Here is a 20577-nt window from a genome sequence, read left to right as displayed (position 1 = left end):
AAACCAGGACTTTCAATGCCAAACCAAACATAAAGGAAGCCTGCCTTTCTTCAGGGACAGGGCCCTTTGGACCATTTACTTGCGGGTCTGGATCATTACATGATTTATCAAGACAAAGGGACTAGCTCAGTCAGGAAGGAGCCACTGAACATGAAAATTCACATTTTTCTAAATTAAATCAAATTTGATTTGGCCTTCACTACTCTATCCATACCTCACCACTCTATGCACCAGAGTTAACTCAGTCCCATGAGTTAATCAGTATCCCCAAAAGAAGTGTCCCATTCTAGTCTTTCAAGCTGGAATGTCCAAAGTGACTTCTTGGCCAGCGAAGGCTGACTTGAGTCAAATGCTCTCCTGATAGTGACATCCCCATTCTATGTTGATGGCCATGGATCCCATTACTGTGGCACTTAAGCCAGCCTCCGGGTATGTGCCATCTCAGTCTTTGAACAGGACTGAGATCCCCAAAGTATACCTCTCATATTTTCTTATGGAGTTAATTACCTGTCTACTTTCACCCAAAGAAAAAACAGCTTAAAGGTATACTTACCTGAGCTGAAGAAACAAGCGTCCCAAATAAAGGAGATAAAATATCTGAGAAGACAAAACATATATCAAATTCACACTCACAAAAATCCTCTAGTCATAATAATCACTACTAACTCATTCAACAGTCACTGACAATCAAGATCTGACTCAGAACACAGTAAGCTAAACAGTTACTACAAAGTCAGACTTTAATGTTTCATAAAATTCAAAAAAATTTCCCTATGGTATTTAATATTTATCATATATTCTTTTATAAAACAATGCAAAACTAAAATCTACAACTTCAGTACTGAATGATTGATCAAGTTTAGAAACTCAATATGGACAATAATGATACATATTCTTTTCAGATCTCTGAACTTCTACCTCCTCTAAGTACCCATTCAAGTCCCTCTCCAGGAAATCTCCCAACTCAAGACTAGAAAAACTTTCTAGAAAGATTTTATAAACGTGGACAGTTTAGAAAGACTTTCCAGAAAGACTGGAAAGCACTTGTGGCCTGTGAACGAAAGGACAGAGGCACTCACAATTATAAACTCACATTCCTGGTGTTCCTGGTCATCTCTAGGGAAGTCTCACTTTGTACCCATTCAAGCTTTATGTTAGATAGGTTGAAAGCTCACTTCTCAAACCATACCACGAGAGCAAGTACACCATCATCATGACCTTCCATTACAACAGCCACACCTGTGGAGACCTGTTAGATGCCAGGCAGCATTCTTGGCACTTCCCATACATTACTTACTCCTCATATCCATTTTCTAGGTGGGGTCTGTTATTTCTATGTTGTATAGGAGGAGCCTTCTTAGGAGGCTGCCCACAGACACACAGCTAGGAAGGGGTTCAGTCGGGGTTTGAACCTAGGCTGTCTGGCTCCAGCATCTTCGCTCATACCCACTAAACTGCCTCTGAGAATTAAGACTGGGCTCATTCATTTGGCAAATATTTACTGAGTGCTTCCTATCTTCTGGACATTGAGCTAGATGCTGGGGTAGAAAGATTTTCAGAGAACAACAACAAAAAAATCGTAAGGAAGGTTCTACCTTAATGGGAGAGTTGCAGAGATAAACTGCAAATATTCTTCCATTTGCCCCCACCAGCATGTATTTCTTCCCTTCTAAATTTTACCCATCTTTCAAAGGCCTTTTGAAGTCCCCCTTCCTCCATGAGATCTTCTAAGCCATCTACAATTATGGCACACGGTAGAGTGCTATAGCAAACAGCATGGATTCTGATGCCAGAATGTCATTACCAGCTCTACGACCTTGGGCACTTTTCTAAAGTGCAGATGCATCACTTATCCAAGGAATACGATTGTAACACCTACTCATAAGACTGTCCTGAGGATTAAAGGAGAAAATATATGTAAGAGCTCCTATCATGTTACCACAATATCTTGGTGCTAATAGCCGGTTATTTTATTATATAGAGCAAAACTTGGCAAAATTCTCTAAATATTTGTCAGTCTGTCTCAAACAAACAAAAAACTTGACAAAGTACCAAGATAAGAGATTCTCAAAAAGAAAACAACCTGTAGAACACTCTACAGTATGGAATACTCCAACATGTATACATCACACACAATATACAATTATATACTGGATATATTTAAAAAAAAAAACACTGCTGACAGTGAACATTACTATTCTTAAATATGGGACAGGAAAAAAATCTGAAATAAGGGTAATAATGTTTATTGTATCTGCCATGTGAATATATTACACTGGTTACTTCATATATTTGCTCCCATTTTTCTGCATTTCCAGTTTAAAGATGAGCAAACTAAAATTCAGAGAATGTTAGGTCCTGTGTTAACAATCCATACAGCAAATGAGTGGTGAGGCCAGAAAGCAGATTCTAGAGCTCCTGCTCTTCCCCCTGCAGGTGCTCCCTGAGGAATAAGGAGAGCAAACTAAGGCCATCTTTTGATCCATAACTGAAACATCTATTTGCACTCAGGCACTATTTTGTTTTTTCTTCTTCTTCTTCACCAGGAACTAAAACCAGGCTTTTAAGCAGTGGTTCTCAAACTTGACTGGGCAGTAGAATCCCCTGAAGGGCTCGTGAAAACACAGCTGCAGGATCTCACCCTCAGAGTCCAATTTAATGAATCGGGAATGGGGCCCGAGAATTTGCATTTTAACAAGTTGCAGGTGATGCTGAGGCCGCTGGTCCAGGGCCCATGGAGAACTACTACTGTTGTCAAGTATTTGCTACCTTGTTGATAAACTGTTACTCATCAAGCTTCATCTTAAAAAGTTAAATAATGCTAAACATTGTGCTAAGTGATACAAGGGGTTGAGCTACAGGGTTTTGAGAACACACGCTCTGCCTAAGTAAACAGTCTGCTGTTATACTAATGCACTTGCCTGTCAATAATTTTTTTCCTGAAATAGTTAAGAACACAAAGAAGAGTTCTCAGAAACTATTCTAGGCTGCCCTCCTTGTTTCACGGAGGAGAGACTCTCAAGGGCAACTCAACAGCTCCTTGACACCCAGCATCCTCTTACCCTTGATGTGGAGGGCTCCGGAGTTATACTTTGGCTTAACTCCAGAGACTCTAGTGAGGTAAAACTGGAAGGGGTTCCCTTTATCCAGCATGTCCCAAATGTCCTGGCCCTCCCCTGATGTCTCATACTCGTCTTCCTCCTCTTTGAGCCTGTGGCAGGCGGGAGGGCCATGATTTTCAGTTCTTTGGGCAGTGCCGTCATTGGGAGCAGAGATGTCTTTCTCCTTTTTGATCACCACTTTCTCAGCCCGCCTCTGCGGCATTTCTGGCTGCAGCTCATCATCACTGCTGGACAGACACCAGCCGAGGTCCTCCTGGGAACCGCTTTTCTGCCTTTTGGGAGGTAAAACTGAATCTGTATTGCTGAATTTCACAGGTGATATTTTCCTCTTGTGTGCAGCTTTCCGGGCCTCGGAACAGGTGTACCTGGGCTCATTTGCTGCTCCTTGCCTGGCACAGGGAAGAGAAGAGGTAGACGGCTTGTCTGGTTTTGGCTTTTCTTCCTCACTTTCATCACTACTAGATATGGTCCACCTCCCATAATCGCCTTCCTGAGACATTATACTCCTGGAAATGAAAAGTGGAAACATCAGCATTTCCCATTCATCAGGGCATTGGCAAAATAACTTTATTGCTCTCAACTTCCCTGTCAGATGAGCTGACACCTTCCAGAGGCTGAACTACCTAACATCAGCTGCTTTTTGGGTGTTTATAAGCACATTACCAGAATCCACTATCAGATTCTGCCAAATCACAAGCAAAAGTCCTGGTCACCTTTCTTTTTTCTTCCTTTTTTTTTTTTTTTTTTTTTTTTTTCTGAAACAGGGTCTTGCTCTGTCACCCAGGCTGGAGTAGTGCAGTGGTTCGATCTCAGCTGACTGCAACATCTGCCTCCTGGGCTCAACAATCCTCCTGCCTCATCCTCTCGAATAGCTGGAACTACAGGTGCACGCCACCATGTCTGGTTAATTTTTTTTTTTTCTTTTTTTTTTTGGTAGAGACAGGGTTTCACTATTGTTGCCCAGGCTGGCCTTGAACTCTGGGACTCAAGAGATCCACCCACCTCGGCCTTCCAAAGTATTGGGATTACAAGTATAAGCCACCATGCCTGGCCTTGGCTTTCAATCTAAACTTTGTTCTTAGACGTCCTAGGAAAGGGGGTTGAAGAATGCATCAAGACAAATGCCAAAATAAAACAAACATTCATTCTTGACCCCGAAACTTCCAATAAGCGTTTGGGATTAAGGTCCATTTAACCTATGTTCAAATGCTTAAGGTCAAATTGGAATTTACAAACCTAGCCTTCACCCAAGTACAGGCACCCACAGGACTTCAGTGATTATGTATGTCTTACTTCCCAAAAGACAACCCATTTACCATAAAGCTTAACAAAGTCTTCAAGAGGAATGCCAAATGACCACTTAGGTATGTACATTATTTACACTACTTCCATGAGGACCCAACTAATTATAATTAGTTGGATATAATTATATCAAGATATAATTATCCTATTGGCTACATCATAAATCTACTAAAACCTGCACAGAAATAACTTGTACTGAAGCAACACACTTTTATTTTTTAAGCCACACAGTCAAATTCTACTTTCTTGTTCTGAGAACAGGAAAGTACACGAAACAGTCACTTTTGGTGTTACCTACCAAATCTTGTCAATTCAGTGGTAAAGGACTATCTAAGTAGACTTTCCAGACAGCTAAAGAACAGCTCCTCAATGTGATACTTTTAACAGTTCAGCACAAGACCCAGGGGAAAATCACAAAACTCAATAGTCTGTGCTCTGATCAACAGTATCTTCGAGTTTCTGCTGTTTTAATGAGGCTGAAAAAGCTGCATTGAGTGGAGTAAACCAAGATGGTGACACTCCCTTCACAAAACCTACATTCCCCAAAAAAGAGAATTCTACATTACTCTACATCAAAAGATTTGCAAATCAATACATATGCATATGTCTCTAGATGAGAACTAAAAATAAAAATCTTGGCTAAGGGGACCCCAGAGAAACCTTAAAAACTGAGTTCCGGGCCATGATGAGATGGGAGCTCAGACATGCCTGTTATATCCCCTCCCTTCTGTGGTTTAAACACAACTGACCAGAGATCGTGAAGACTGGCAGAATAGATTCTGTGACAATATGACACCAAATCATAAACAAGACCTAAGGCCATGCCAAGCAAGGGTTAAATCACACACTGCTACCTTTAAACTATGTTCTACCTTCCACAAGGTTCTTTTTTCTTCAGCAGCTAAATAAGCACTGGCCTAGAGATAAGTAATATCTAAACAATTGCAGCTCACCTACTGCCAGATGCTTGACTAACTGACCCCTCTGGTTCCACAGGCCATGACTGCAGCTGTCATTGGACAATGGAGTAACTTTCTCCTGAAAAGAAACCACAGACTGGTTCTGACCAGTCCTCAGAGGCTGAGCACTGAGTGCCTTCATGTCTCCTTCACCTTTTGACAGAGGGCCTAATTGTAATTCATTCAAACGTTAAGTCTCCATCCCAAAGTGAACACGAGATGCACAAAACACACGTTTGCTCATTACACATGCACACGTGTCCCCCCTTGGTGAATATTCATAGCTCCTCCCACACCTGTTGAATACTATACTTGGCCAACCCATTCAGTATAAATCTCTGTTCTACCCTCTCCTCCCTGGGATGCCATTAAAGGTCTCTGCCTGAGGCTGTGCTTCCCAGCCTGTCAGGCCACACTGCAGGCTGTAGCCCTTTATAAGAACTAAGCTCTCCTTTCTAAATGTATAGATCTCATGATTTTTCAGTGAACACAGCAGGGCAGGGGAGGGTTGGAAATACTTTAAAGGTATCTATCCCTTTTCACAATTTCTCTCTTCACCTTTTTCAATTAACTACCAGTCAAGTTAAGCAAGCCTTCTGTAAATTACACATTTCAAGGAGCTTTTATGCAAGAATGCATCAAGACAATAATCTGGCCCATTCTTCATGGCTCTGGGTCATTATTACCCTACCCAGCATGAACACACTATCTCACAGCCAAGCCTTATTGACTGTAGAGAGGGCTGGGGCCGCTTGCTCCGTAATAGTGACCCTAGACTGTCTGGCTCTTTTGAGCCCTCATATCTGCTTTCTAAAAGTTTCTATTCATTTCTACACTCTGTCCAGCCCACTTCAAGGGCTTGTTAAAACTCATAGCATAGGTATATTTTCCCTAAATTGTTTCTAATCTGCTAAGGGTTAAGAAACTAGATAACTGGGTTTGTAGAACTGTATTGTCATGGTTAAAGGGGTCTGAGTGCCCAGTTTCCTCCATGAAAGAGATTCAGATTGATTTACTACTCAACACCTACTTAAGCAGCTCAGAGGTGTTTTTTTAAATGTTTGTAATCCTTCCGGTTAAAAAAAAAAAAACCCACAAAACCTTAGGTTTCTCTAGTGTTCTAGAGTCTAGAAGTTGCTGGATAGAGGTATTTAAGCTGTTACAATTCACTTTGAAGAAACTATTTCAGTGGCTACAGTTTTGTGACTTTAAAGTTATCTACGAACAAAAGAACCACCTTAGGAAAAACCACTCTCTGAATGTCAGCTCTAGGTTCCTTTGAATTCTACAACAGTTCTAAACCAAAGCGGTGAGTAATACAATCTTCCATTACAGTCCTCAGGCTGTTCTCTATAGATACCTTGCCCATTCTAAAGCAAGTAGCAGGTCTTAGTTTTTGGTGAGAAAGGATTCAGCTTCCACTCTCAGAAGCAGTCGCAGAATCTTAAGAGGCTACCATAACAAATATGGTTGCCTGCATTATATAAATAAAATGGAATTTCCAAACACTGAGAATTCTGTGCTAAGTACATTATTATGTACTAAGAGTTGCTAAGGTAAAATCCTTAGCAACTCTGTGAATTATTTAGAGAATTTCAAAGGTTTTTAAGTTTTATCATTATCTCCATTTTCTGAAATCATATGGAAGTGGAATTCCCTCCAACAAAGTAGGACAAGTGGGTTAAAAATGAAACAAAGCTTTAAAAAAGACATTTTCTAGAGAACAAAGCCTTTTTTTGGGGTTCTGCTCTATAAAGTTTTGGACCTGCTGAAACTCAAAAATATGCCTGAGTTGCTTATTACAACCTAATACAATTTATTGGGTTACAGTTTAGTGCAACAGACTAATAAAATTGTGTCTTGTTGTTAAATGTAGCAGCTTACCAACCTCTTTATGGCATCAAGGCTTGCGCCCAGTTGGAAAAGAACTGCTAGTAAACACCAATATCAAACTTTTACTTTGGATAACTGGTCACCAGTAACAGAATTTACTTCCCTCATAGAGGCTCTGGTGCCCAGCATTTCAGAGTGCTTTGTAATCAAGTCATACAGTTTTAAGAAATGTAGAACCCGAGAGCTTTCCTTCAATTGTTTATCATCTGTCTTCCCTGCCTGGGCAGTGCTTGGTACAGCATAAATCTGAAGTCACACTTTTTGTAAGTGGTACTGAAAGAATCAGAATACAATATAGCTGTGTTGATTCTGAATCCTGGCACTCAATCAGGACAGCACAGTGTTTCCTAAAGTGGAAGTGATTGGGACCTGACATTATGAAAGTACCTCCCTTTCCATTCCAATCCAAACTCCCTGTTTAAATCAAGAAGAAAATTGTAGTGTTGTAGAAATGCTTTTAATCTTGATTTTGAACAAATAGCAGGGTTTGGGCTCTTCTGCAGGCACCAACAATTTTGTTTACCATTAATAGAAGGTATCTTATGGCTACGTTATATTTGAAATAGCAAAATAAAGTTTATTTTATGTAAAAGAATGATTGGATTCAAACAAAAATATTAAGTATATGATAGTCTATGTGATAGCAGCAGGAGGCAGACAAATCCCTAGGCAGATAGGGGCAAGGCCCCAGTGAAACCCCACCTGCAAACCAAAGACAGTTTAAAGCCTGAAAGCCAAGCTACGAGTGTTGGATAAATCCACGGACCGGATTGATAACTTCTCTTCCCACTTGGCATGCCTTCCTCTGATCAATTCCCACCCTTCACCTACTTTACATATACCTACCCTTCCCTAATTGGTTTTTTACATTGTCATGCCCACCTTTGAGTGGTGCCTTTGTTTTAGCCTTTTTTGCATACTCACAAACCAATCAGCGCACACTCCCCCATTCTGAGCCCATAAAAGCCCCAGACTCAGTCACACCAGCGAACTGCCCACCTTGGGGTCAGGGCAGGGGCCATCCACTTGGGGTCCCGTCTCTGCTGAGAACTGTCTCATCACTGAGTAAAACTCACCTCCGCCCTTTTCCCCTTCAGTTGTCAGCCTAACCTCATTATTCTTGGACGCAGGACAAGAAATTGGGACCAGCTAAACAGCGAGTGCAAATAGAGCTATAACCCTGTAGCACTCTGTTCCGCTGGTGAAGCAATGGGAGAGGGAGCTGCTGGCTGCCACACACCCCCATTCATTGGGCTGCAGATGGCGGGACTAAAAGAGCTGTTAATACATCCCTATTTGCCTGGTGTCTCCAAGTGTTTGGGCACCACTGCATCCCCCTCGTCTGGACACCAGAATCTGCTATCAGAGTCACTTGCCATACGCCCAGGCCATCCACAAGCCCTACATGGAGCCTGCGACTGGGCCAGCACTTGGAACGGCCAGCCGGGCCTCCAGCCTTGCTCACTCACTCACACACCGACTCCTCACGGGCTGAGCATGCAGTCATAGTGGCCACGGGATCTGGGCGGGGATGAAAGACAAATGCACTCTGCCAGGCTGAGTGGGCAGGGCACCTCCTGCAGCCAGCCCAGGGCTGGAGGTCTCCAGCTGGCAAAGCGGCCCTGAAAAAAATCCTGTGTCATGTGTTAAGAGAATAAAGCAAACTGGGGAGAAGGCAGGTGAGTGTGAGTGAAATTTGGCAAACACTGCACTAACATGAAAAATCTAAGAAATCTTCCCACCAAATGCTAGCTCAGGACACTGTTAGCGCTTTTATTAAGGACTTTAAAACATGTTGTGGATATAAAAGGGTACTCCATTTAGAGCTACTAGTGTTTCCTCACTCCCCACTATATGAGACCCAGCTGGGGCATTTCTCTTTCACCTCCAGCTGCTCCTTCTCATTGAGCTTAAAGACCATCAGCTGGGCCTGGAGGCCATGCTCCTCAGTTGAGTTCCTGTGTGGCCAGTAATAGGCAAACATGGGCCCTTGTCTCAAACCCAGCCATGACTAGGGAGTAAATGTGCACTTGGGCAGGTTAGTTAACTGCTGAGCCTCAGTTTTTTAGTCTGTGAAATGGATATCATGCTTACCCCCTGGAGTTCATTCATTCAATAACTTACTGGGCAGCTATTATGTACCAAAAACTGGGAATGAGGCGTTAACAATATAGTTTCTACCCTAGCAGAGCTAATTTCAGGGCAGAAGAGACAGACCCACACATAAAAATTTTAATAGCCAAGATGAGTTACACATTCATTACATTTTATAAGTATGAGACAGAAAAATAGGGGTGACCTTTGGAATATGCTTAAGAAGTAACATATAAATGAGACCCAGAGGGCCAAAAGGAACCTGCTGTCTAAATGATGGGGTGAAGAGCATTCCCAAGTAGAGGGAACCCAGCCGGCAGAGGTGGGAAAGAGGTCATAAGAAAGGACTTAGGCAAGGCAGGCAGTGCTCCGAAGCGGATGAGGGGAGAAGACTTGTTAAAAAAATTGGATTTTATGCTATGAACAATGGGACCCCACTGAGGGCTTTAAGAAGGGGAGTCCGATTTACATTTACTTTTTTGAGACAGAGTCTCGCTCTGCCGCTCAGGCTGGAGTGCAATGGCGCAATCTCGGCTCACTCCAACCTCTCTGCCTCCCAGGTTCAAGCAATTCTCCCACCTTAGCCTCCCGAGGAGCTAGGATTACAGGCACCCGCCATCACGCTCGGCTAATTTTTCTATTTTTGTAGAGACGGGGTTTCACCATGTTGGCCAGGCTGATCTCAAACTCCTAACCTCAAGGGATTCACCCGCCTCGGCCTCCCAAAGTGCTAGGATGACAGGCGTGAGTCACCGCGCCCGGCCTTCGATTTGCCTTTTTAATACAACTGTGTGCTCCAACTCTGTGGAGAATGGTTTGAAGACAAAGGAAGTGAGAGGGCTCTTGCTGAAGGCGTTGGGGACGGAGCAGATTCAGAACGTGAGGAAGTGACGGCAACAGCTGCTAACCTTACTGCGTGCTCATTTAGGGCCGGCCAGGCACGATTCGAAGCGCCTCACCGGGTGTAAACTCGCTTCACCCTCAGGACAACTCTATACTACGTACCGTGACCCTCCTCCTATACTGGGAAACCGAGCACAGAAAGCTTAAGCGCCTGGCACGTGGTGGGCGCTTTCCTACTCACTTTGTGGGACCACGCACCTGTAAGCTTAGGTCTGGGAATAAAAACCCGAGCAGAGGCCCCTAGCGCCGCGCCCCGGCAGGACACAGGTCTCCGCAGCGCCCGTGCGCGCCCCCTGAGGCGCTGTGATCGGAGGAAACCGAGGCCCCGGGGCCGAGGCGACCCTGCCCCATCTTCCCGGCCGCGCCGCTTCCTCGCGGTCCGCCTCCAGCCCTGCCGGACCCCAGCAGCCCGCGCACCGCGACCCGGCCAGGAGCAGGATCCCGGGCCCGACCGCAGCCCGCGAGAGACCGCACCGAGTCCGCGCCCACTGCCGCCCAGCACGTACCTGAGGCGCACAGAACCAACGCTCGCCTCGGATCCCGCCCCTTCGGCGGCCGCCGCGCATGCGCGCAGTTCAAATCCTGGGGGCAGCGGCTTGTGCCTCGAGGCCCGGCCCCTTCCCCTTCCGGAGAGCCCACCGCTGGGTCCTAAAGCCCGCCGGGTGTTTACCCAGGACGGGGCTGGGGAAACCTGATCTCTCCTAGCTCTTGGCTTACTTCCTGGAGACTTCTTAAAACGAGAGGAGAACCAGAAAGGCGTCCCCTAACTTCTCTCTAGTTAACTAATAGCAAGATTCACCCTCTACAGGATTCTCATGGCTCAGGCTCCCAGGGCTCCATGCAGCGGCGTTTGGTTTAAAGTGGAGAGAGGATACGCTTAGGTTAAAGGCAGCTGCAAGGAGACTTGTGTCCTGGGAGGGGCTGGGTGCAGACTTTGAAATCTGCTGCAAAATAAAAAGTTAAATGAGTTCCCATTGGACTCAGAATCTCGAATGTCTGTTCCTTCTTCGCAACAGTTGCGTTCTTGTAAAATCTTCTGAGAAAAGGAACTCGCCCCACGTTCTTTGCCTTTAATAAGGATGTTTGCTGTGGGATTTGGGCTCGGTGCTGTTTATGGTATTTATTCTTGGAATCTCTTTCACACTAGGCATCTCTTCCAGAGGACTGAGTGAAATACATCTGTGTAAATATAATGGCTCGTTTCGTTCTTTCATTGAAGATCTACTTTGTGCCAGGCACCGTGCTAGGTGCTGGGATTATCTCAAGGACATAACAGATGTAGTAGCTGCCCTAGGAGCTCGATCCCAATGACTTGCTGATCTGAACGAGAATCCTGGATTTGGCTCTTTTCGTTTGGTTCTTTTTGTTTGTTCACAGTCTTTTTGTCTCCTATAACGTTTAGCATAGTGTCATAGATCTAAATGATTAAAAGTAACCTATTGCAAGATGGAGGGAGAGAATGAAATAAATCATGAACCAGGCATTGAACCAGCACCTAGAAGCGCTTGGATTTCCAGCCGCGCTCAACGAGTTAAGGGACAGTCAGGGGGTGGAGCCAAGGGCTGGGGGCAGGCCTGGGCCCTTCACTGCCAGGGCGGCTCCAAGGAAACGTGATTAAACAAAGGCTCTGGCCAATAGCCCTGCGGGATTAACGCGAGTGGCTGGCAGGTTGTCCAATGGGAGGAGACGTCGGAGTTGCGCGGTGAAGTTCGGCTTCCTGAGCCGCGGTGGGCGTGGCCGCGGTAGGCTGCCAGCCAGGCTGGGAAAGCGGTGGTAGCTGGTTGGGTTGCTGGGGCTCGGTTGTTGTAGTCGCGATGTTCTTCTCGGAGGCCAGAGCCAGGTCGCGGACGTGGGAAGCCAGTCCCTCGGAACACAGGAAGTGGGTGGAAGTAGGTGTCCGGAGGGCGACTGAGCCTCGGACTTCAGCTTGGCCTGGGCCTCTCGCTTCTTCTCCCGTGCCTGCGTCTCATTCTGCCGGGTGTGCAGATAAGACCTGGGCTGCCTGTCCAAAGGGTCGTGGTTAATGACTGATCCTGGAGCTGCGGGGCTCCTGGCTCCCCGTCCAGGACTACGGCTACCTCCAAGTTCCATCTCCTTTCTCTCTATATAGTCTATTAATGGTAACCTTGAGTCTGCATCTCTCCCGCCTTTCAAAGCCAGCCCCTTTGCCTCACCTTCCTAACTCCAGGACTGAATTTTGGGTAGAATTTATCTCAGTGGCCTAAATGAATTAATTTGCGTCACCTAGCGGTTAACTCGTTTGCACTTTGAGGGAAATTTCAGCCCATCTTTAAGAAAATTTCAGTCCATCTTTAAGATTTCTTGAGAATTAATATTGGGATAATGAAATTCTATTTTCATACTCTACCGCTGGGCCAAGTTTTAGATTTTCGAGGTCCAAACTGTATAATAAACTAGTAATAAAAATAAGAAACCATTTCTGTCTCATTAACTAAAGCTATTTAATGTTCTTCAGGTATTTAAAGCATGTGATGAAGATCACAAAGGATATCTCAGCAGAGAGGACTTTAAAACTGCTGTTGTAATGCTGTTTGGGTACAAGCCCTCCAAGGTAGAGCTTTCTTATATATTTGGGGTTGGGGTAGACGATCAAAGGTGAATGGATCCTAAGAAAAGTTCACAGGGCTAGCTTAGGATGTTTATAAATTGCTTTATAAGCAATTTCAGAGATGTGTCCAGTGCTGAATTTTAGCTTCCTCTTAACGCCTCAGCCCAGAGATGAAGTAGTAATCTTTTCCACTGGAGTCTACACAAGCCTATCTCACCACCAGGCTGCTAATAACTACTATAAATACAAGATGCTAGAGAGGTGCCAAGAGGGAAGACTGAGAGGGGAGTGTTGGTAACAGGAGAAATTTACACAGGACATGACATAGTCTCTTTCTCGTTTTACTTTTGTTGCTTTGTGTATAAAATACATCCATGGTCAAAAAATTAAAACAGTGCAGAAAGGTATAAAGTTGAGCATAAAATCCGCTCCCCGCCTACCAGAGGGTCCCACTCCTAGGGGATTACCATTAACAGTTTTTTGTGTAATTCTGAAATTTTCTATCCGTGACATACATATGCATAGTCTTTTATTGAAAACATAAATGGGTAAATGTTGTGCCTACTTTAACTTGCTTTTCTCATTTAACAATATATCAACCTAAAAGCACACACCACTACTACATTTTATAATATGGTTGCGTATTATTCTTTTTAGCCAGGTTCCTGTCTGAGGTTATATAGGTGGGTTTTTTTTTTTCTGCCAACATTGCTGCAATGATACACACATTTATGTCCTTGTGGCTGTATATCTGTGGAATAAGTTCCTAGAAGTAAAACTGCTAGGTCATGGAATATGTGTGTTTAAAATTTTGTTAGATATTTGCTCTCCAGAAAAGATTGCACCAATTCACCAATAATGAGAGTTGAGCTGAGCCTCCATGAACCTCCTACTTGAGTAGGGGAAGTTTCCTGTTCACCCCTGTCTTTATGCTTTTCTGCTTTCCTGTTACATTCATTCGAGAGACAACACCCTTCTTGTTAAGCTGGAATTAGTCAGAGTCAAGATATTGTCCAGATTCAAGAAATTGAGCTGCCACCGTCAAGCAAAGGAAACACTCAGGGCTCAGCCTGGAATGCCATCCCTCACTCTCATTAGACCAGACAGCTTGGCAGTTAATTAGGGCCCAGCTGTTCCTCATGAGTGGACTGTGCCTTTCTGTCAAATTGAAAGCCCGGCAAAGCCAGGGACCCTGTGATATCATGCCTCTCCGCCCTATTTGTGTCAACAGAACATACTTACTGTGAAGTTGTGATGCACAGTAAGTATTAATATATTCTCTTGACCCAAGTAGGTTACATGAACAGCTCAGGTGGGTTCAGAGTGGCTCAACTATGAGGGGCTGCCTAGTTACTGAGAAGCTTATTATGGAGCTCAGAGAAGTAGTCAGGGCCGACTCTTAGAAATTGCAGCTCTCCTGTTTACCTGTAATCATTTCAGTTGGAATTACAAAGCAGGTCAGCTGAAAAGAGTCAGCCTGTGAAGCATTGTATTTAACTTGGATTCACCTGGAAAGGTATCTTGTCTCATTTTTGCCTTTATCACCCTTGAGTCTATTTGGTTTCAATTTTAGAATGAGGAATTTAATGACAGATACAGTGATGTAATATACTGTACATACACTCCATGAAATTTAACAGATTTTACTTTTCATATTGAGGTGAGGTTTTCTATTTTATTTTTTAAGCAAATGAACTATTTAGTAACCGCAGGTCATTAAACGGTATTTACTAATAGCATGTCACCTATAAACTTAGTCATTTGTACAATGAATTTTTATTATGCAAGTGACACTTAATATATAATTTCTGTGAAATTCAACAGATTTTTTTAGACTAGGTTGAGGTTTGGGGTTTAATTTTTTAATATTGCTTTTGAGCAAATGAAATATTTACTGACTGCAGGTCATGAAGCAATAAAATACTTATATAATAAATCACTTATACATTCATGCAGTTGTTTACATCATTAAGTTTATTTATTTGTTGAGATGCAGTCTTGCTCTGTCACCCAGGCTAGAGTGCAGTGGCGTGATCTAGGCTCACTGCAACCTCCACTTTCCAGGTTCAAGCAATTCTCCTGCCTCAGCCTCTTGAGTAGCTGGGACTACAGGTGCACACGACCATACCCGGTTCTTTTTTTTCTTTTTTTTGTGTGTGTGTGTTTTTAGTAGAGACGGGGTTTCACCAATGTTGGCCAGTCTGGTCTCCAACTCCTGACCTCAAGTGATCCGCCCACCTCAGCCTCCCAAAGTGCTGGGATTACAGGCATGAGCTACCGTGCCCACCCATACATAATGAAATTTATTGTTTCTATTTAATAAAAGGAGTACTTGCTAGTTGCTAGTGATACAAAGATGAATGAAACACAGTCTCTACTTTGAAGCAGTTCAGAGTTTAATGTAGAAAAACATAAAACTGTGATAGATACCAAGAAAGAGAAGAGATTGAAAAACAAAGTGAAGGGAACAAAGAAGGAAGGCCTAATTCTAGTGGTAACTATAACAGTCTGGGTGGTCATTTAGACTAGAGAAGACAGACTACTCGGATAAGTATCTAGGAACACTTTGTGGGTGGTGGGACAAGTTAGGCCCTGATGACTGATTGGATGCGGTGGTGGTAAGAGTGACATGACCACTGGGACTGAAGGGATAGCGATGCCACCAATTAAGAGAAAATTTAAGAGTAGGTTCAGAGGAAGTCAGTGAGTTTCGATTGGAGCACATTGAGTTTGAGGCAGCTGTGAGCATTCCAGGTGCATTCACTCATTAAATAATATGCTGGCTATTGAGGTTATGGTGGTGAAAATCCACTGTTAGATTTTACTGCTTCCCTAAGATATAGGAATCTGAAATTGGGTGGAGGGGGTAGGGCTGGAGATAGACTTGGGGCTCCTTGGTTTCCATGTGGTTGCTCAAAACACGAGGCTGGATGGCATTGCCCAGGAAGAGTATGCAGAATAGGAAGAGCCATGGTCTGAGGATAGAACGTTAGGGAATACAAGCATTTAAGGGTAGGAGGGGACTTGAAGAAGTGGGAGTAGGAACCATTTGGCAGGAACAAGAGGAACCAGGAAAATGCAGGAAATACTGGGAAGGGTTCGAGACCAGAAGTGGAGAAATTATGTCAGATGCTGCCAAGGCTCTAATACTATAATGTTTATAAAGCCCTTGTAACAGTGTGGTAAAGGGCTTATATTTTAACATTTAGTGAAAGCAGGTCCTCATATTTTCTATACAGTAAAGTCTCAAATGTTTAAAGATGCACAGGGGAAAAAAGCTGATTAGTCTAAAATGATAACAGTGATTTTCATTGGATGGCTGATTTTTAAATTTTCTTCATAATTTTTTGTATTTTTCTTGCTTTCTACATCAATCATGTGATACTTTTATAATTAGGAAAAAAATCTTAAAAATAGAGCCATAGAGCCCATTATAACAATTGTATTTGTCTAAAGTAGAAAGGCTGCCTGTTAGATTATATTATATATGGGACAGCCAAATTGATTTTCTGTGCTTAAACTGTTTTGGTCGATGGAATAAAGTTTTGGGGGCTATTAGGGACTAGCAGATTAGTGTCTGCTATTTTATAGATGTTGATGGAAAAATAAAATGACTATTATAGCTATTGTGTATCATTACTTGTCTGCTTGGTTCAACAGACTTGGTTTCTCATAAAATAGATCCTTATTCCCACCTGAAGAATTAAGAACTTGCACTGTGAAAACGTGATAAAATTACATGTTCTATTATTTTTTCCTCTTTTCTAGATAGAAGTGGATTCTGTGATGTCTTCAATAAATCCAAATACTTCTGGTAATATGAAAGTTAATATTAATTTTTAGTACCTTATTTAGACACTGAGATGGCTTGGCTGTGTCCCTACATCAATCTCATCTCAAATTCCTATGTGTTGTGGAAGGGACCTGGTGGAAGGTAATTGAATCATGGGGGCGGGTTTTTCGCATGTTGTTCTCATGATACTGGATAAGTCTCATGAGATCTGATGGGATCAAAAAATAGATGGAAATAGACAAGTAGAAAAATAATATGGTAGATTTAAATCCAATCATTAATGTTTTAGTTAGATGTAAATGATCTCAACAGCCCCATTGAAAGGGAGATACTGTTAAATTAGATAAAAGAGTACCAACTAACTCTGTGTTGCCTAGAAGCCCACTTTAAACATAAGGGCAAAAAAGATTAGAAATATATACTGTACTGAACACTAACCAAAAGTATGCCAAAGTGAGCATGTTAATATCAGATGAAGTAGACTTCAGAAGAAGAAATATTACCAGGGATAAGGAGAGCCAGTTCATTAAGGGAATTAAACATTTATGCCCCTGGCCAGGTGCCATGACTCAAGCCTGTAATCCCAGCACTTTGAGAGGCCAACGCAGATGAATCACTTGAGGCCAGGAGTTTGAGACCAACCATGATGAAACCCCGTCTTTACGAAAAAATACAAAAAAATTAGCTGGACATGGTGGTGCCTGCCTGTAATCCCAGCTACTCGGGGGGCTGAGGCACGAGAATCATTTGAGCCCAGGAGGTGGAGGTTGCAGTGAGCCCAGATTGCATCACGGCACTCCAGCCTGGGTGACAGAGCAAGACTCTGTCTCAAAAAAAAAAAAAAAAAAAAAATCCCCTAATAATGGAAATTCAAAATACATGAAGCAAAAAACTAATAAAACTGTAAAGAAAAATGGACAAATCCATAATGATGGTAGGAGGTTGCAACACTCCTATCAATAATTAAGCAAGTAGACATAAAATCAATAAGGATATAGGAGACGTGAACAGCACTGTCAACCAGTGTGACCTAATTGTAATCTATAGAATGTTCTACCCAACAAAAGCAGAATACACATTCTTTTCAAGTCTACACAGTATATTTAATAAAATTGGTCATACTCTGGGCCATTAAACATGTCAATACATTTAAAGTACAAAGTATGTTCTTTGTGATGGAACGACATTAGAAATCAATAGCAAAGTTGTCTGGAAAAGTTGCAAATAGTTGTTCCAAGTAAAAGTTTAAAAGTTCCAAACAAATAGCACACTTCTAAATAACTCATAGGTCAAAGAAAAAATCAAAAGGGAAAAATTAGGAAGTATTTTGAATTGAATGAAAAGACCACATTTCAAATTTTGTAGGATGGATTGAAAGCAATACTTGGAAAGTGGTAGCACTAACTTTCTATGTTTAGGAAAGAATAAAGGTGTCAAACTGATGACCTCAGCTTCTACCTTTAATTATCTTCTACCTTTAACTACAAAAAAGAGTAAATAAGGCCTGAAATAAGTGGAGGAAAGGAAATAGTAAAGATTGGAATGGAAATTGTTGAAATTGAAAAGAGGACAAACAAGAAAAAATTAAAAGCTGATTTTGTTGAGGTAATCAATAAAAATGAGAAACTACTACCCACACTGAGTGGGGGGGGAAAAAAGAGAGCAGGGATTACTAATATTTAGATTTAAAATCTAATATTTTATTAGATTTATTATTAGATCTAATAAAATCTAATATTTTATTAGATTTATTAATATTGTATTAAAATCTAATACACTTTATATACAAGGTTTAGAATCACATTTAAAATAAGACTTTCAGGATTATTGCTAGGAGAACATGTTCTTGATATAATCCCTAACTTGATAGAATTGCTCCAGGTTTTAAATTTATTGTTGAAAATTTTCACTTTCAAAATATTCAGAATAATGGTTGATGTTCCATTAGTTACAACTTCTTGATAAAGCCTTTTCTACATTTTTTTCCTTAGGGTTTTTTGTGAATATTCCAATCTACAGAGAGTTTTGTTTTCTGGCAAAAGGATTTCCCACATTCTTTGCATTGATAGGATTTCTCTTTCTTAAGAGTTCCCTGATATTCAGTGAGTTATTCTTTCTGGATGAAGATCTTCCCCTGGTCATAATATCGTGTTTCTCTATTATGTTACTGATATGGATTGGCTATGTCCCCACCCAAATCTCATTTTGTAGCTCCCATAATTCCCACGTGTTGTGGGAGGGACCCAGTGGGAGATAATTGAATAATGGGGGCGGGTCTTTCCCAGGCTGTTCTTGTGATAGTGAATAAGTCTCACGAGATTTGATGGTTTTAAAAAGAGGAGTTCCCCAGCACAAGCTCTCTCTTGTCTGCTGTCATTCATGTAAGACATGACTTGCTCCTCTTTGCCTTCCGCTGTGATCGTGGGGGCTCCCCAGCCGTGTGGAACTGTAAGTCCATTAAACCTCTTTCTTTTGTAAATCGTCCAGTCTCATCTTTATCAGCAGCATGAAAAAAGATTAATACAGTGGCTTTTCTGATACATCAAGTGTGACTATTGCTGAAGGCATTTTAACATTCATTATTCTCATAGACTTTCTTTCTTCTGTATGTTCTCTGATTTTGAATTAAGGATTTGACTTCACACTGAATGTTTTCTTTCCTTAACTAGTTCTCTAATGTGCAGAGAGGTATGGATTCTGGAAGAAAGAATACAGTCCCCACCTGTATTCTCCCAGCTGTACTCTAGTGTGAGTGTGTGTGTATGTGTGTGTGTGTGTGTTTATTTGGAGAAACTCAAGACCACAAACATTCAAGAAAAGGAGTAAAATAGCCTAGCAAGAAATCACTGCTGTACTCTGATTGCTGCTAACATGCAATTTTTCTATTAGAATTGTTCAATACTGAACCAATTTCAAACCATCCACTTTTTCTTCTTTCCCTCTTATTGATACGAGTCAATTTTACATGCTATTTCTCTTGAAGGAAGAGAGCACATGTGCAGATTAAATGTTTTTCCACATATATTATCTCTCTTCTTAATGTTTGGATCTTGAAGAACTGAAATTGGCGGGGTGTGGTAGCTCACGCCTGTAGTCCCATGCAATTTGGGAGGCCAAGGTGGGTGGATCACTTGAGCCCAGGAGTTTGAGACCAGCGAGAGCAACATGGCGAAACCCCATCTCTGCAAAAAATACAAAAATGAGCCAGGCCTGATGGTACATGCCAGTCCCAGCTACTCAGGGGGCTGAGGTAGAGGATTGCTTGAGCCCAGGAGGTTGAGACTGCTGTGAGCCATGATCACGCCACTGCACGCCAGCCTAGGTGACAGAGTGAGACCCTGTTTCAAAAAAAAAAAAGAAAAAAACAGGTCTGAAATGCTGGCCTTGGCCTCCTGGGAACTATTTATTCAGGTAATCAACTTTCCAAAGTTGTTCTGTATAATACAGCTGTGACTTGGGAATTCTCTGCTATCCATTGTTCTTACTTCGGAACAGGGCTCTAACACACCATCCACAGGATTCTTTTGCAGGGCCCAGTTGCTGCCCAGCTTGCAGGGTGAGGTCAGACTCACATTCTAGTTTGGCCCAGACTCAGCTGCTTTTAGGAAGGGCCAGAGTCCGGAAGCTAGACACCCTGCACTTTGGGTTCGGGATTATACCTAAACCTGGATGCCCAGGCCCTGCTTCCCAAGGGCTTCTAATCCTCTTGAAATGTAGGTCATTTCAATAGAGATTTCCTCGTGAAAATTAAGAAGAGTGAAAAGTTAAGTCAAAGCTAGTAGAAATAAGAGTAAAGTATCTGGAAGAAGTGTACATGCTGGGAGAATTTGAGGGCAGCCAGGGTGAGTAGCAGAAAGGTGCTAATGGTGTTTTTATTGCCTGTAACCTAACAAGCAAGTGAATATAAGCAAAAACTGTCGTGGCGTCTTGAAACAAGGAAAT

The 20577-nt window shown here is 42.4% G+C and overlaps 2 protein-coding genes across 23 annotated transcripts in view; one reads left to right on the top strand and one right to left on the bottom strand.

Annotated features, from left to right (window-relative positions):
- The window catches only part of TDP1 (tyrosyl-DNA phosphodiesterase 1), an 89704-nt gene extending 77679 nt beyond the window's left edge, over nt 1–12025 (bottom strand). For 3 of the 14 annotated variants that reach the window (XR_010150820.1, XR_010150819.1, XM_009428260.4), the window contains exons 1-3: nt 10780–12025; nt 3063–3628; nt 554–597 (exon numbers count right to left, since the gene is read on the bottom strand). Coding sequence is in view for 10 of the 14 variants with exons in the window: in XM_009428260.4 (XP_009426535.1) it covers nt 554–597; nt 3063–3621 (603 nt within the window). In the remaining 4 variants the exon portion in view is untranslated. Of the gene's footprint in view, nt 1–553; nt 598–3062; nt 3629–6743; nt 6890–8352; nt 8858–10471 lie in introns of those variants that run through there. The other 11 variants (XR_010150822.1, XM_016925757.3, XM_063792695.1 and 8 more) reach the window with 8 other exon arrangements.
- EFCAB11 (EF-hand calcium binding domain 11) overlaps nt 11937–20577 on the top strand; it is a 156995-nt gene continuing 148354 nt past the window's right edge. For 8 of the 9 annotated variants that reach the window (XR_008539071.2, XR_001709288.3, XM_009428282.4 and 5 more), the window contains exons 1-3: nt 12034–12162; nt 12750–12845; nt 16611–16656. Coding sequence is in view for 7 of the 9 variants with exons in the window: in XM_009428282.4 (XP_009426557.1) it covers nt 12088–12162; nt 12750–12845; nt 16611–16656 (217 nt within the window). In the remaining 2 variants the exon portion in view is untranslated. The other variant, XM_063793064.1, reaches the window with a different exon arrangement.

This window comes from Pan troglodytes, chromosome 15 (assembly GCF_028858775.2).
Source record: "Pan troglodytes isolate AG18354 chromosome 15, NHGRI_mPanTro3-v2.0_pri, whole genome shotgun sequence".
NCBI classification, from domain to species: Eukaryota; Metazoa; Chordata; class Mammalia; order Primates; family Hominidae; genus Pan; species Pan troglodytes.
The sequence above is the reverse complement of the archived record's forward strand: the minus strand, read 5'-3'. Positions and strand labels throughout refer to the sequence as shown.